This window comes from Drosophila pseudoobscura, chromosome X, assembly GCF_009870125.1.
Source record: "Drosophila pseudoobscura strain MV-25-SWS-2005 chromosome X, UCI_Dpse_MV25, whole genome shotgun sequence".
NCBI classification, from domain to species: domain Eukaryota; kingdom Metazoa; phylum Arthropoda; class Insecta; order Diptera; family Drosophilidae; genus Drosophila; species Drosophila pseudoobscura.
In genome coordinates, this window is record NC_046683.1 from 65,036,050 (window position 1) to 65,051,304 (window position 15,255).

The 15,255-nt window shown below is 51.4% G+C and overlaps 6 protein-coding genes across 7 annotated transcripts; 4 read left to right on the plus strand and 2 right to left on the minus strand.

Moving 5' to 3' along the window:
• The first annotated feature begins 52 nt into the window (after positions 1-52).
• On the plus strand, positions 53-1,787 carry GNBP3 (Gram-negative bacteria binding protein 3). Its single transcript, XM_001352735.4, has one exon. The coding sequence runs from the start codon at positions 86-88 to the stop codon at positions 1,574-1,576; it is 1,491 nt and encodes a 496-aa protein (XP_001352771.2). The 5' UTR covers positions 53-85; the 3' UTR covers positions 1,577-1,787.
• Positions 1,788-2,283: 496 nt separating this feature from the next.
• mRpL12 (mitochondrial ribosomal protein L12) lies at positions 2,284-3,098 on the plus strand. The gene is made up of 2 exons (XM_001352734.4): positions 2,284-2,386; positions 2,450-3,098. Exon 2 carries the CDS (start codon positions 2,461-2,463, stop codon positions 3,004-3,006), a length of 546 nt encoding a protein of 181 aa, XP_001352770.2. The 5' UTR covers positions 2,284-2,386; positions 2,450-2,460; the 3' UTR covers positions 3,007-3,098.
• Positions 3,099-4,036: 938 nt separating this feature from the next.
• LOC4812572 (uncharacterized) lies at positions 4,037-5,794 on the plus strand. Its single transcript, XM_001352733.4, has 3 exons — positions 4,037-4,300; positions 4,673-4,831; positions 4,894-5,794. The coding sequence occupies exons 1-3, from the start codon at positions 4,081-4,083 to the stop codon at positions 5,763-5,765; spliced, it is 1,251 nt and encodes a 416-aa protein (XP_001352769.3). The 5' UTR covers positions 4,037-4,080; the 3' UTR covers positions 5,766-5,794.
• A 63-nt stretch (positions 5,795-5,857) lies between these two features.
• ValRS-m (Valyl-tRNA synthetase, mitochondrial) lies at positions 5,858-9,239 on the minus strand. Its single transcript, XM_001352732.4, has 5 exons — positions 9,095-9,239; positions 7,270-9,026; positions 6,763-7,212; positions 6,069-6,698; positions 5,858-5,995 (listed from the first exon to the last, which is right to left on the minus strand). The coding sequence occupies exons 1-5, from the start codon at positions 9,186-9,188 to the stop codon at positions 5,945-5,947; spliced, it is 2,982 nt and encodes a 993-aa protein (XP_001352768.3). The 5' UTR covers positions 9,189-9,239; the 3' UTR covers positions 5,858-5,944.
• An 11-nt stretch (positions 9,240-9,250) lies between these two features.
• alphaCOP (coatomer subunit alpha) lies at positions 9,251-13,510 on the plus strand. Of its 2 annotated transcripts, XM_001352731.4 has the most exons (3): positions 9,251-9,348; positions 9,450-10,516; positions 10,577-13,510. In XM_001352731.4, exons 2-3 carry the CDS (start codon positions 9,571-9,573, stop codon positions 13,336-13,338), a joined length of 3,708 nt encoding a protein of 1,235 aa, XP_001352767.2. In that variant the 5' UTR covers positions 9,251-9,348; positions 9,450-9,570; the 3' UTR covers positions 13,339-13,510. The 2 variants fall into 2 exon arrangements, with proteins under 2 accessions (XP_001352767.2, XP_033241142.1); XM_033385251.1 differs by having other exon boundaries at positions 9,337-10,516.
• Bgb (Big brother) lies at positions 13,467-14,786 on the minus strand. Its single transcript, XM_001352730.3, has one exon. The coding sequence runs from the start codon at positions 14,585-14,587 to the stop codon at positions 13,946-13,948; it is 642 nt and encodes a 213-aa protein (XP_001352766.1). The 5' UTR covers positions 14,588-14,786; the 3' UTR covers positions 13,467-13,945.
• Between the last annotated feature and the right edge of the window lie 469 nt (positions 14,787-15,255).

Genomic DNA, 15,255 nt, shown 5'->3' on the forward strand with positions numbered 1-15,255 from the left:
TTAGTGCTTAATATAAAGACCGGTTTCTTGATAAGTCAGACTTGTCTGCTGACTGCTCATCTCAGTTTAGAATTTGAGTTCCAGAATGTCGGATGCATCTCGCTTTATTGTCTGGAGCTTCTGTCTCCTCGCGCTCCTCCTTTGTGTGCAAGTGCAAAGCTATGAAGTACCAAAGGCCAAGATCGAGGTATTCTATCCCAAGGGATTTGAGGTTTCCATACCCCACGAGGAGGGGATCACACTGTTCGCCTTCCACGGAAAACTGAACGAGGAGATGGAAGGCTTGGAGGCGGGCACCTGGGCCCGTGATATTGTCAAGATGAAGAACGGCCGCTGGACCTTCAGAGACCGATTGGCGGTGCTCAAGCCAGGCGACACCCTGTACTACTGGACATACGTTATCTACAATGGCCTGGGTTATCGCGAAGACGATGGCACTTTTGTTGTCGATGCTTACAGCGGGAATGGCACTGTTGCAGTGACTACACCCAGATCTCCGGTAACACCGGACTCAACCACGCCCTGGAGTTGGCCATCGGACCCGGATATTGACATCCGAACCGGTTGCGACCAACCGAAGACTCAGCTGAACGGCGGACCCTCTCGCTGCGTGGGACAGTTGGTGTTCGTGGACGAGTTCAATGCGGCAAAATTGGACACCAGCAAGTGGCTAGCGGAGCGCCGCTTCTCCGGATCGCCCGACTACGAGTTTAATGTCTACGTTGATGATACCCCCAACACGCTGCGCCTCCACAACGGCCATGTGGTACTGTCGACAACCTCGACGAAGCGCCAGTTCCACAAGAATTTAGATGCCAAGCTGGATCTGGGTAGCGGCTGCACGGGTGCCGCCAATACTCCAAGTGACTGTGTTCGTGATGGCAGGCAGAGGAACGATCGACTGCCACCTATGGTGACGGCTCAGTTCTCTACCAGGCAGAGTTTCTCCTTCAAGTACGGACGAGTGGATGTGCGTGCTAAGATGCCGCGGGCTGAGTGGCTTACTCCCCAGCTCTGGCTTCAGCCCAAGAATCAGGAGTACGGAGACGACTATCAGTCGGGACAGATTCGCATTGCTTACACTCGGCCAGCCAATGGCAAAATTGATCTGTACACGGGGGCCCTGCTCAATGCCGAAGAGCCACTCCGATCGGCCAAAGTCTGCCATAAAGTGGGCGGCAATGATAGCTCCGATGACTGGAGCGATAGCTTCCACAACTACACCCTGGAGTGGACGCCGCGGGAGCTCAAGTGGCTGGTCGACGGAAAGGAGATTTGTCGCCAGGGCAGTGAAAGCGGGGCGTTTAGCGAGACGACTGTGAATGGGATGCGGTTGCCCAATTCCCAAAAACTGGAGGAGGGCACTGGCCTGGCGCCCTTCGATCAGGAGTTTTATATAACCTTTGGCCTAGCAGTGGGAGGTTTTAACGAGTACTTCTACGACACACTGAAGCCGTGGCATGAACGGGAGCCTCGGGCCATGACGGATTTCTGGAAACACCAGAAACCGATGCTCGACCAATGGTTAGATGACGCCCATCTATCAATTGACTATGTAAAAGTGTATGCTCTGTAAACTGCTAACTGCATATAAAAGAATGAAATTAAGATTTTCAATTTCGCGCTAAGTCTTACAACACTAAGCAGATGTCTCTGCTTTCGAGCACTGGTAATGTTAAGATACCCTATCGACTGTTCACGCAACACCTGTCTGCTCCAATAACCTTTGACCTTTTTTGTTTAAACCTTATTTTATAAGCAATCCAGTAAATCAAATATTTTGAAAATTAGACGGTATATTTTATTGGGATTGGCTCTCTTTAGGTGGAATTTGCTCTCTTTTTCGTGGGGGAAAAGAGAGAAACTCTTTTTGGGAAGGACTTTCATCGCAGGAATATATTTTTTCATCTCTCACTTACGTTTTATGCCGCTGGAACATAATAAAGAGAGTACTTAAAATTAATTGATGTTGCAGAAAATTGATTCATCAATTGGATAAAATTATGTGTTGAGGTCTGAGAATCCTAGCTAACTAATAATATTAAGCTGAATATCAAAGTCGAGGAATATGGACACAGAACGATTAGCCCATTGTCGACCAGTGGGTGTTTTAATACCCTCCACGAAAATTTGGAATCTATTTTGAAGAATTTAGGCGCAGTTCGGGTAAAAGACATTGTATTCATTTTTTGTGTAAAGCAAAAGGAAGTATGGACCTACAAGGAGAGAAAAAATAAATATATTCCGCTGTTGAACTCAAGCTGTTCACCTCTTAAAAAATGGGGGCTTAAGTGGGCTTAGTTCGTTCATAACTTTATGGTATATCGATAAATCGTGCTCACATAACCTGCTCCGGCCACCACAAATTTTTGTCAAAAAAACACAAGTAAATGAAAACTAATTGTAATTTTTTGAGTTGGTTACTTAAACATTCTCTATTCCGGCACAGATATAATCAAAATGCAGATCACACGTCTCGCCCTGCGCCAAGTCACACGCCACATTCGACTCCAGCGTATGTACAGCTCAGCGGCTCCGGCAGCGGCTGTTTCGGGAGCTGAAAAACTGGTGCCGCCGGCTCCAGAGGGGGCTGCTAAGCCACCCAATCCCAAGTTGGACAGCATTGTCAACAACATTGCTGCTCTCAATCTGCTGGAGGTCTCCGAGCTGAGCACCCTGTTGAAACAGAAACTGAACCTGCCAGAGACTGCCTTTGCCCCACAGTTCGCGGCGGGACCGGCACGTGCAGCCGCCGAGGACGAGGAAGAAGCGGCGCCTAAGAAGGTCCAGACATCCTTCACCGTGAAGCTGGTCAAGTTTGATGACAAGCAGAAGGTGGCGCTCATTAAGGAGGTGAAAAATCTGCTAGAGGGCATGAACCTGGTGCAGGCCAAGAAGTTTGTGGAAAGCGCTCCCACCGTTGTGAAGCAGGACATACCAAAGGAAGAGGCCGAGAAGCTCAAGGAGGCTCTGTCCAAGGCTGGGGCCATTGTTGAAATTGAATAGTCCGGCGGGCATTTGCTTTTTCTATTGTGCGTTTAGCTGCTAGTTATTGTTTTATTAAAAGCCAGGCAAGGCAACATTTGCTGTAAACTTAACAGAGTGTGAAAATGTTCAATGGTCGCCAACTTTCTACGGAAAGTTCTTCGCCTTGGAAACAGTCGAGTGTCAATCCACTTTTACCTTCCTTTTCAGATTAAATTAAACATTAATTAGCTGCCAGATAGTCTTTGATTAGTGAGAATCTGCTAATTGAAGTCGTGCGTACCGCGTTCTAGTAAATGCAGCAGCAATCGCAAAACTTACACGCGCCCACAGCATTGTCCACACCATTGAATATTACCGTTACATCATCTGCATCCGATTTTCGATCGTCTGACGCCTCGCCATCATCTGTTATTTATAGCAATAAATTCAAATCGAGCGGAAAAACGGTACTAGACATGCGATTACAAACGTTATAGAGAGGTAAATAGCGAGCACTTTCTATTACCAGGCTGGAGGAATGGTATCATGCGGCGCCACACGCGTGCTGGAAGCCAAGCATTTCTATCACTTTCCTCGCCCAGTTATTTGTTTGGTGTCGTTAAAATAATACGCGTAAAATCGAATAAGAAATAATATCAACATACCGAAGAGATGGTCGATGGACTTCCTATGCGTGAGTGCTCCACATTCTCTCCTATTCCGACGAAATAAGCTTCACACGATCTTCGGTCAGGAGCGGACTGGAACTACGGAAGCGTGGCCCCCAGCACTTGGGTAAAAAGAACATTCTGCAGAATAATTTCCATGACTGAAACTTTCAAACTTTCAAAGGGAATGCAAGGCCCACGACCGGCCCTGGAAAAGATGCTCGGCATTAGCATGAATCGCCGCCTCGTCGGGTTCTCTCAATTAGCACCTAGATCTGCGCCACAGTATGCCCCCAAAACTTTGGCCTGCCTCAGTTCAGTCTTCGTTGTAAAACACCCGCGTTTGGACGTGCCTTCGATCGGCCTATACATCATATAAATAAATCCGCTTCACTGCCAGAACTACGAGCAAAAACCGAAAGTGAATTGCTTATCCAGCCTGGTCATGTCTGCAGCCTCCACACACTCTTCGCGCCTCTTGGCCATCGTGGCCATCTTATTAAGCAGCTACACTCTCGGCATCTACAGTGCGGCACGCGCAAGCATCAAAGTGCAGCAGCTGGAACCGACAGTCCAAGAGTCACTTGCCACCCAAAATGACAGTCTGAACCTGCAGGCAGGGACGAACTCCAGTCTGGCACGCAGTGACTCACGACATGCTCGCTGTAAGTGCGCTGATCGATCGATCTCTCTCTGGAAAACTGTCATTGGGTGATTTTTGAGATCTCCCCATGCACTGATAAGTGCTGGTGGTTTGTTTTGTCGTAGACGTGGTCGCTGTATGTGGGTCACGCCTCAATTATCACCTGAGACGGGATTCTTTAGTCTTAGCTATACCCTCCAACCGTCAGTGGGTCCACCCGGTAACGTTTCCGATTCCAATGCACCTTTTGTTCGATCTACGAAAGGAAGATCCGATTATCTTTAAGACAGTTTGCGTTACAAAAGGGCTTCATCAAGAAATGCGATTAGGAAACAAAGAGTAATCAAATTGCCAATGTCTTCAATGCGCACGTTCGATCCTCATCTCTTTTCAGGGTTTCCATTTTACACAATCGGTCGGTTCTCCAATGACATTTGCACGGGAAACAATCTGCTCCTGGGCACATGCGTGATTGCTGGCGAGTGCACAGACAATAGTGGAGTGGCCGCCGGCAGTTGCTCCACCATTACCACCCAGGCAATATGCTGTATTTGTAAGTAATCCCATAGAATACTCTTCCCTTCATTGGTTCTATAATATTGAATGTTTTTATAGATCAAAGGACATGTGGAGCGAGCACCACGTACAACAATACTTACTTCTACAACAGCAACTATCCGGCGCCGTATGCCGGAGGCGGACGCTGCTCCATTGTGGTGACACCACCGGATTCATCAATCTGTCAGTTGCGAGTTGACTTTCTGGCCCTGTCGCTGGCTCCGCCCACGGGTGATGGATTCTGCAGCACAGATGCGTTGACCATTACAGGCGGGGCCTCGCAGGTGCCCAGCATTTGCGGCGAAAACTCCGGCCAGCATGTCTATGTGGACTTCAATGGCGTCAATCCCATTACCATATCGGTGGCCACTTCCGCGGGCTACACCTTCAATCGCCAATGGCAGTTCCAGATCCGAATGCTTAGCTGTTCGTCGGCTACGTTGGCGCCGTCCGGTTGCCTGCAGTACTATATGCCCACCAGTGGCACGTTCTCCAGCTTCAATTACGTGTCCGCTGCCTCCTCCGCCCTCAACTCGATTGGGGTGCAGGGCTCGCGGCAGTTGGCGAACACCAGATACGGCATTTGTATACGCAAGGCGGCCGGCATCTGCTCCATCACCTACAGCCAGGTCAGCTCCGATACATACTCGTTTACGCTGACCAACGATGTGGGAGCTGTGGATCCCGCACTGCTGGCCACGTCCTCGGTACAGAGCCAGGACTGCACCACCGACTATATTGTCATTCCCGCTCCCACGCAGAGCAGTTCATTAGCCAGCGATCGATTCTGCGGCCTGGGCCTGGTGTCCACGACTACTTCGGCGAAGCCTTTCGTCGTCTACACGGTAACCGATGGAAATGAGGATATGGACATATCGAATCGCGGCTTCTACTTGTCCTATTCACAAAATGCATGTCCAATTCTATAGTCCACCGGTCCAAATTGATAATATATAAATATGATCACACGAAAAGACTCGATTATCTGGGAAGAAGAGTTGCTGGTGGAATATCAAATGTGTGAAATTCAAATGTGAAATTTACATTTTAATGGACTATCAAACAATAACAACAGTCACTATCTATACTTATTGGATATTCATTGAGATCAAGCTGATTCCTGCATTATGGTCTCGATTTCCGCTTCCAGTTCCCTGACCTGCAATTAAATTAAAAATGGGACATTTCAAAGAACTTGAATTGGGTATCAAATCTTGGTGGGGAAGACCAACCCTATTTCTGAAATGTTCCCTCGTTTTCTCGTCTGCCATTAGCTGGAAGGCTTCATTGTCTAGGCGCATGCGGTACTTCTGCAGCTCAGTCATCAGCCTTTTGAGCCTTTTTATGTTGACCCGAATCATCTCCTCCCGCTGCTTCACAGTCATACCGAAGTCAGCGCTCATGGTTAGGCCGAATGAACAGAGTGGGCCCGCCGTAGAGAAAAGGTTCATTTTCCTTGAATGCTTCGAGTTCTCGTCCAGCATATCCAGGTCCACGCTTTCGCAGCGCGCCAGCAGCTGTATCTGCTGCAGATGGCGACCCAGCATCTCCTCCGACTCGGAAGATGTGGCAAACAACGTGAGATTGGGCTCGTGTCGTTTGCTAACCTTATGCTTGCTCTTCAGCTGGCGAATACTCTGGCAAATGCCGACTATATCGTTGATCTCCGCATCGAGCTTTCTGTCCGCGTAATCCGACAGTTTCACCTCAATATTGAGTGGCACGTGCTGCAGTAGCTCTGAGGCCACGAACGGTGTGAACGGCGCCATGGCCTGCAAGCCCCAGCTGAGGCAAGCGGTCAGGGTGCCCACGTGGATGTAGCCGTTCGGTGTTCGATGGTTAATTTCAGTCTTGGTGGTTTCCTGTGGGTTAAATATCAGAGCGTTAAGGGTCAAGCGGGGGGACTGATGATCGGCATTGGAATACCAGGTAAGTATCACAGAGATTTTGATAGAAGAATTGCTTGAGGGCTGCCGTAGCCATGTGGAAATTGTAGTTTTTGTAGCTGTCCGAGCATATGGCCAATGTCTCTCCCAGACGGCCAATGATCCAGCGATCCCATGTGCCTAGATTGACTCCTTCCAGCGTCTCGTATTGATGCAGCGAGATGCTCAGACGCTCCGCAGCTCCCATTGTGAAGCGCATGGCCTGCCAGATCTTGTTGATGAACAGCTTGTTGGTGTGGCAGGTGGTCACATCGAAGTTGATGAAGTGGTTCTTAATGTTGTGGCTGAGGAGAGTGAAGCGCAGCGCATCTGTGCCGCACTCCTGGATGCCTTTGGGAAACATTTTGCTCATGCACTTGTACGAAACGTCCATCTCAGCCTTATTGATGACGCCCGCCTGCATGGATTGCTCAAGCCCATCCATGATACTCTGCAAGGAGCATATTGCTTAAGTTGTGTTGTTGTATAGGAAAAGCGAGTGACTTACATCCAGGCTGGCGCCTTGGACCACCTGCTGGGGGGCCACGATGTTGCCGAGGCTCTTGGACATTTTTCTGCCATGGGCATCGCAGACGATGCCATTGAGTAGCACCTTGTTGAAGGGAGCCTCGCCAGTCAACTTCAGGCCCATCATCATCATGCGGGCCACCCAGAAGAAGAGTATGTCATGTCCCGTCTGCATTATATCCAGTGGATACTTCTCCTTATACGAAGCATTGGGCCAGCCGGCCACGGAGAAGGGCAGCAATGCCGAGGAGAACCAAGTGTCCAGCACATCTGGGTCACGGACTAGTGTCAGCTCCTCCTCGCTACCGCCCAACAGTGCTAAGGCCTTTTGGATGGCCTCCTGCTCGCTGGGAGCAGCCACCCAGTGGGTGTTTCCCTCGGCATCACTGAACTGGTAGGCGGGCACCTGATGGCCCCACCATAGTTGCCGAGAGATGCACCAGTCGCGACCGTCCTGCAGCCAGCGATCCCACTCCACCTCAAAATTGGACGGAATGATCTGCAGTCGACCGCTGTTCAGCTCGGAGAGCGCATCCTGGGCCATTTCTTTGCAATTTAGAAACCACTGGGGCCAGATCATGTACTCGATGACATCCTTGGACCGAGAGCAGATGGGCAGCTGGATGGGATGAGGGCGAACCTGGCGAAGCAGTCCCATACTCTCAAGAAGATGGACGATTTGGTCACGAGCCTCGAAACGCGGCATTCCCTCGAAGTCTTTAAAGGTATCCAGAATGAATCCGTCCTGGCTGAAAACCTGCCGAGGCTCCAAGTTGTGACGGGCTGCCAGCTCGAAATCGAACTTGTCGTGGGCCGGCGTGATCTTGACAGCCCCTGTGCCGAAGTCCCTGTCCACGGCCAGGTCGAAGACGAGGGGAATCGTGTCGTTGCGAAAGGGATGCTTCAGTTGGACCATATCTCTGTTACGATACTTGCTGTACCGGGGATCGAGTGGGTGCACGGCAACGGCCACATCGCCCAGAATTGTCTCTGGCCTGGTGGTGGCTACCACAATCTCCTCGGCAGACCCATCTGGCTGTGTTTCGCCATCCACGACGGTGTAGGCAAAGTCGAAAATTCTGCCAAACGCGATGCTATGCTTGTAGCCTGGAACCCGAATATCGGTGGGCTCCTTAATATCCATCACTTCGACCTCGATGTCCGAGATGGCCGATTGCAGTGTGGTGGACCAATTGACCAGCGAATTGCGCCGCCTGATGAGCCCTTCATCGAAGAGTCGCTCGAAGGCCACATTGACGGCATGTGCCTGCTGTTCGTCCATGGTGAAGTACTCGCGTGACCAATTAAGATTGCAGCCCAACAGGCGCAGGTCCTGCACGATCCCAGCCCCCTTGGCCGCCTTCCACCTCCACACCTCCTCCAGAAAGGCCTCTCGTCCGATATCATGGCGCGTCTTTCCCTGGGCAGTTGTCAGTGTGCGTTCCACCACCACCTGTGTGGCTATGCCGGCATGGTCGGTGCCCGGCACCCAATCCACCTCGTAGCCAAGCTGACGCTGCTGGCGCGCTATCACATCCTGCACGGTGGCCATCAGAGCGTGGCCCAGGTGCAGATTCCCCGTCACATTTGGCGGTGGTAGCAGCATACGGTAGGGTCCACGGTTGCAGCTATTGCCTTCCTGGGGCAGATTCGCCTCCTCCTTGTCACGCTCCCAATAGGCCTCTTCGACCTCTTTGGGCTGGTAGCCCGCCGCCAAATGCACTTTTGTGTCGGCATCTGCAATGGAACGAATGGGACACCTTCAGCCGGTGGCGCATTATTCAATGAAAATGACCTCTGCTTACTCTTTGCTGTGCTGTAATATAATGTGGCAAGCCGTGGCTGGTATAGGTACTTCTGCTGAAGAACCTTACACGTTATATTCTTGATATTTCTCATGTTGCCAGTTATTTGTTATGTCAAAGGGGGATCAAAATATAAAAACGGCTGTCAGTGTTGTCAAGCGATGCTGTGAACAGCTGTTCGATTCGAATGGAATTGCAACTCTGCCTGCCTATTCAAGAAGAAGATAATTGACGTGTCACAATTTGTACAATTGGTTGGTGTTTTTCTCAAAATTATTATTGGGCAGGGCCTACGTGGTGCATAAGTGGTTTTATGTTGGGACAGATGCGCTAATACTTACATATTTTTATACAGGAAAGTGCCCGAACTTACTTCAAGCGGGTACATACGTGAAACGTAAGCCGACACGGAACAACGCCAGGCAGCAAAATCGAAAACAAGAACAAGTATCTCTGTCACAGTAAAAACTGCCAACATGTTGAAGAATTTTGAGTCAAAGTCGGCTCGAGTGAAGGGCCTCTCCTTTCACCCCAAACGCCCCTGGATTCTGACCAGTTTGCACAGCGGTGTCATCCAGCTATGGGACTACCGCATGCACACGCTCTTGGAGAAGTTTGACGAGCACGATGGCCCTGTACGCGGCGTGGCATTTCATCAGCAGATGCCCCTCTTTGTCTCCGGCGGCGACGACTACAAGATCAAGGTGTGGAACTACAAGCAGCGTCGCTGCATTTTCACTCTGCTGGCGCATTTGGACTACGTGCGCACTGTGGCTTTCCACCATGAATACCCCTGGATCTTGAGCGCTTCCGATGATCAGACCATTCGCATCTGGAATTGGCAGTCGCGCAACTGCATCTGCGTGCTGACCGGCCACAACCACTATGTGATGTGTGCCCAGTTCCATCCCACGGAGGATCAGATTGTCTCCGCCTCACTGGATCAGACGGTGCGCGTCTGGGACATTTCGGGATTGCGCAAGAAGAATGTTGCCCCCGGTCCAGGCGGCTTGGATGATCATCTGAAGGGTAACCCTGGAGCCACCGATCTGTTCGGCCAGGCCGATGCCGTGGTTAAGCATGTGCTCGAGGGACACGATCGCGGCGTCAATTGGGCCAGTTTCCATCCCACTCTGCCGCTGATTGTGTCGGGCGCAGACGACCGTCTGGTGAAGCTGTGGCGCATGAACGAATACAAGGCTTGGGAGGTGGACACGTGCCGTGGCCACTACAACAACGTGTCCAGCGTTCTGTTCCATCCCCGCCAAGATTTAATCATCTCGAACGGCGAGGATCGCAGCATTCGCGTCTGGGACATGACCAAGCGTCAGTGTCTCTTCACATTCCGGCGGGACAACGAGCGCTTCTGGATTCTGACAGCCCATCCCACACTCAATCTCTTTGCAGCCGGTCACGATGGCGGTAAGATCCCGTTGTTAATTGCTTTGTCTTCTTCTATAAACTAAGATTATGTCCCTTCAGGCATGGTTGTCTTCAAGCTGGAGCGTGAGCGTCCCGCCTATGCTGTGCATGGCAACATGCTTTACTACGTGAAAGACCGCTACCTGCGGAAACTGGACTTTACCACCACCAAGGACGCTGTGGTGATGCAGCTGCGGCCGGGCAAGTCGCCCGTGTACAGTATGTCGTACAACCCGGCCTTGAACGCCGTGCTCATCTGCACGCGCACCAATAACCTGGAGAACAGCACCTACGACCTGTGCCAGATACCCAAGGACACCGAGAGCCAGAACGAGTCCGACAGCAAGCGCAGCTCGGGCATCACGGCCATTTGGGTGGCTCGCAACCGCTTTGCGGTGCTGGATCGCAACCAGCAGCTGGTGATCAAGAACTTCAAGAACGAGGTCACCAAGAAGATACCCACCTTCTGCGAGGAGATCTTCTACGCCGGCACGGGCATGCTGCTCATCCGGGATCCCGAGTTTGTCACCCTCTACGAAGTGCAGCGCCTCGTGTCCGTGGGCAGCATCAAGCTGGCCAAGTGCCGCTACGTGGTCTGGTCGCCAGACATGTCGCTGGTGGCCCTGCTCTGCAAGCACTCGGTCACCATCTGCGACCGCCGGCTGCAGTATCTGTGCACCGTGCAGGAGAACTGTCGCGTCAAGTCCGGGGCCTGGGACGAGTCCGGCGTGTTTATCTACACCACGAGCAATCACATCAAGTATGCAATCACCAACGGAGATCACGGCATCATTCGCACCCTCGACCTGCCCATCTATCTGACGCGCGTCAAGGGCAACCAGGTGTTCTGCCTCGATCGCGAGTGCCGCACCCGCGTCCTGACCATCGATCCCACGGAATACAAGTTCAAGCTGGCGCTCATCCAGCGCAAATACGACGAGGTCCTGCACATGGTCCGCAACGCTCGCCTCGTGGGACAGAGCATCATTGCCTATTTGCAGCAGAAGGGCTATCCGGAGGTAGCGCTCCACTTTGTGAAGGACGAAAAGACCCGCTTTGGCCTGGCGCTGGAGTGCGGCAACATTGAGATAGCCCTGGAGGCGGCCAAGGCCCTAGACGACAAGGATTGCTGGAATCGCCTGGGCCAGAGTGCCCTGCTCCAGGGCAACCACCAGGTGGTTGAGATGTGCTACCAGCGCACCAAGAACTTCGACAAGCTCAGCTTCCTCTACCTGATCACCGGCAATCTGGAGAAACTCAAGAAGATGATTAAGATCGCAGAGATACGCAAGGATATCTCGGCCCAGTACCAGGGTGCCCTGGTCCTTGGCGACTTCAAGGAGCGGGTGAGCATTCTCAAGAACTGCGGCCTGACCTCGATGGCCTATCTGACGGCAGCCACCCATGGCCTGGATGAGCTCGCCGAATCGCTGGCTGAGACCATCACCTCGCAGGGCGACACTCTGCCTGAAGTAAACCCCAATGCCACGTTGCTGAAGCCCCCTGTGCCCATCCAGCAGCTGGAGACCAACTGGCCGCTCCTGTCTGTGTCCAAGGGCTTCTTCGAAGGCGCCATGGTGACGCGGGCTGGCAACAGCGCCACTGCTCGCCAGGCACTCAACATTAATGCCGACGCCGCAGTGCTGGAGGAGCATAACGGTGGCGGCGATGGCTGGGGTGCAGATGCCGATCTGGGACTGGACGATGACGGTGATGATGAGATGCACGATGCCCTCAGCAGTGACGAGCTGCCAGGAGGTGCTGGCGGAGAGGATGGGGCCGGCTGGGATGTGGGCGACGACGATCTGGTCGTTCCCGAGGAGCTGGCATCCAAGATAAAGGCATCGGCCCTGGACAGCAACTACTATGCGGCTCCCAACAAGGGATTGTCCCCATCACAGCAATGGGCCAACAACTCGCCACTCGTTCTCGATCATGTCAAGGCCGGCGCGTTCGAGAGTGCCTTCCGCCTGCTCAACGATCAGCTGGGAGTGGTCAACTTCAAGCCTTTCAAGACACTCTTTCTGCAGAACTACGCCTGCTCGCGCACTAGCTACACGGCCAATCCCAATCTGCAATCGCTAAGCGGCTACCCGCTGCGCAACTTCTCCGAGACGAATGCAAAACTGCAGCGTCCGGCCATGGGTATCAAGCTGAACGACCTGGTGTCCCGCCTGCAGGCTGGCTACCAGATGACCACATCCGGCAAGTTCACGGAGGCCATCGAGAAGTTCCATTCCATTCTGATCAGTATTCCGCTGCTTGTGGTGGAGACCAAGCTTGACACGGCCGAGGCCCAGCAGCTGTTGAAGATCTGCTCCGAGTACATTGTGGGCCTCAAGATGGAAACGGAGCGTAAGGGGATGCCGAAATCGACTCTCGAGGAGCAAAAGCGCCTCTGCGAGATGGCCGCCTACTTCACCCATTGCAAGCTACAGCCGGTGCATCAGATTCTCACCCTTCGCACCGCCCTCAACATGTTCTTCAAGCTGAAGAACTATCGGACGGCGGCTTCGTTTGCGCGCCGCCTGCTCGAGCTGGCCCCCAGGCCGGACGTGGCCCAGCAGGTGCGCAAGATCCTGCAGGCGTGCGAAATAAATCCCGTGGACGAGCACCAGCTGCAGTACGAAGAGTTCAATCCATTCAACATATGCGGCATCAGCTGGAAGCCGCTGTATCGCGGCAAGCCGGAGGTGACCTGCCCCTTCTGTAACTCTTCGTACGATCCCCAATTCAAGGGTAATCTCTGCAACGTGTGCGAGGTCAGCCAGATCGGCAAGGATTGCATCGGACTGCGCATTTCCAACCTGCAGTTCCGCTAAAGTGAGCGGCTCTTCAGCTTATTTTCGCCACTTCATTTGTGCTTTCCCCTACGCCTAGCGAGACCCACATAAGATCCCTCTAATAATCCTTAGCCTAGTTTTACACGATACACGCATATTAATATATATCAAGTGTCATTAATTGTATATTATAATGGTATTCAAAACAAAAGACGTCTTTCGTTTTTCTTCTTAATCAACAGAATGCGTCACACCAGACGACACGACATCCGTGCGCTGCGTCACAGAACTACGAGTATTAGTCGAATCTTGATTAGTTATGTGGATGTATTTTAAGTTAAGAGTTAAGAGCTACATGTACGACACTAATTTCACATTAAATAGTAATGTTTAATACCATAGAAGCATACGATACGTAAAGGTAAGCGAATTAGGGCTAAAACTAGTCTAGGAGCATATATATGGTGTATGTATATATATATTCGATATTCGAGCGTGCCTATCCCCATAGTCGTATCCGGGAGAAGGAGGAGCATTTTCAGTTGTCCATAAAATATTGAGTATTTGCAAATTGAGTCTCTTGCTGCTGCTGCTGCTGTTCGTGGTCGTGTTGGAGGGACGGCGCTGGCGCCGTCCACAGGTCCAACTAACGTCGCCACATGCTGGCGCCCACACCAATGCCGCCGGAGGCGACGCCCCTGCGCACGGCCTCCATCTCGTCCTGCCGATTATCGCGATAGGCACGCTTGGTGTCCTCAAATTCGCGTAGCCGCTGGTTGTAGCGGTCGATCTGGTCGCGCAAAATGGCATCCTCGTGCATGGCACGGCGTTCGTCGTACTCCAGGCAGCCAACGCCATCCAGACGCTCCAGATCCAGCCAGCCCCGGAAGCGAACACAGACGCCGTTCATTATGAAGTACGACTTGATGTGCACTTTTCCATGCTCCTTGTCGAAGTCGCACTCCTTGTCGTGCAGATAGGGATTCTGGTTGGCGTTAAACACCAGCTGCAGGTTTGTGCCAGAGGCCACAAAGCTGGTCTCCGTGTGTCCCTCGCGACAGCCGTTCATGAAGCGCACCTGGCGCTCCTCGATGCTTCGCTCGCGGTAGCCCGTGTAGCGGATCTCGCTCTCGCGGCTCAGTCGTCGAAACAGCTCGTCGCTCTCGAACTTGGACTTCTGGTCGGGCACCACGCGTGGCATCTTGAAGATAAATCGGGGCTTCGGCTGCTCATAGAGTCCAATTGTGTCGTACGGAATCATGTTGGCCAAGGCTGCCTCGTTCATCATTTTGATGGCGTAGTGTTAGCGTTCACTTAAAAGCGCACTGATAATCGCGTAATATCCGCAGGTTCCTATTAATTTGGCGCTACAATGCCTTAATTCTTTATCTATTTCACTGCGGGCGCAGAAAACAACACACAATACAACAAAAAGGTTTGTTTGCGGTTTTGATATACCAACTGATGCGGGCAGTGTGACCGCGGACTTATCTTTAAAATGTACGGTCTGACCCTCGGAAATATACCAGAATTTACCGTCTCATTTTAAAAATATACCGTAAATATACTGACGAATTCAACTTCTATATTCCTCGACTTGTATATTCCGTAGCTATGTAGATCTCTCAGCCCTGCCCACATAATTTTATCCAATTAATGAATCTATTTTCTACTGAGTGGCTTATTTTAAATACTAGACTTTTGATTGATTTGATTTACTTTTGATTTTTTGCCTCAATTTTGGTTCCTCAACAACAATACAGCGTCTCGTATGATGAATAACCGTACTTAGTTCACTTAAGCACCCTCTATTTAAACAGCTCAACAGCATGAGGTAAATGGAGGAAAATATTGCCGATTGTAAATTGCGAATTGTAAATGAAAGTTACAAAAACCACTATATCTTTCACCTGAACTGCGCTAAAATGGTTACATTTTCAATATTTTCGGTGGAAT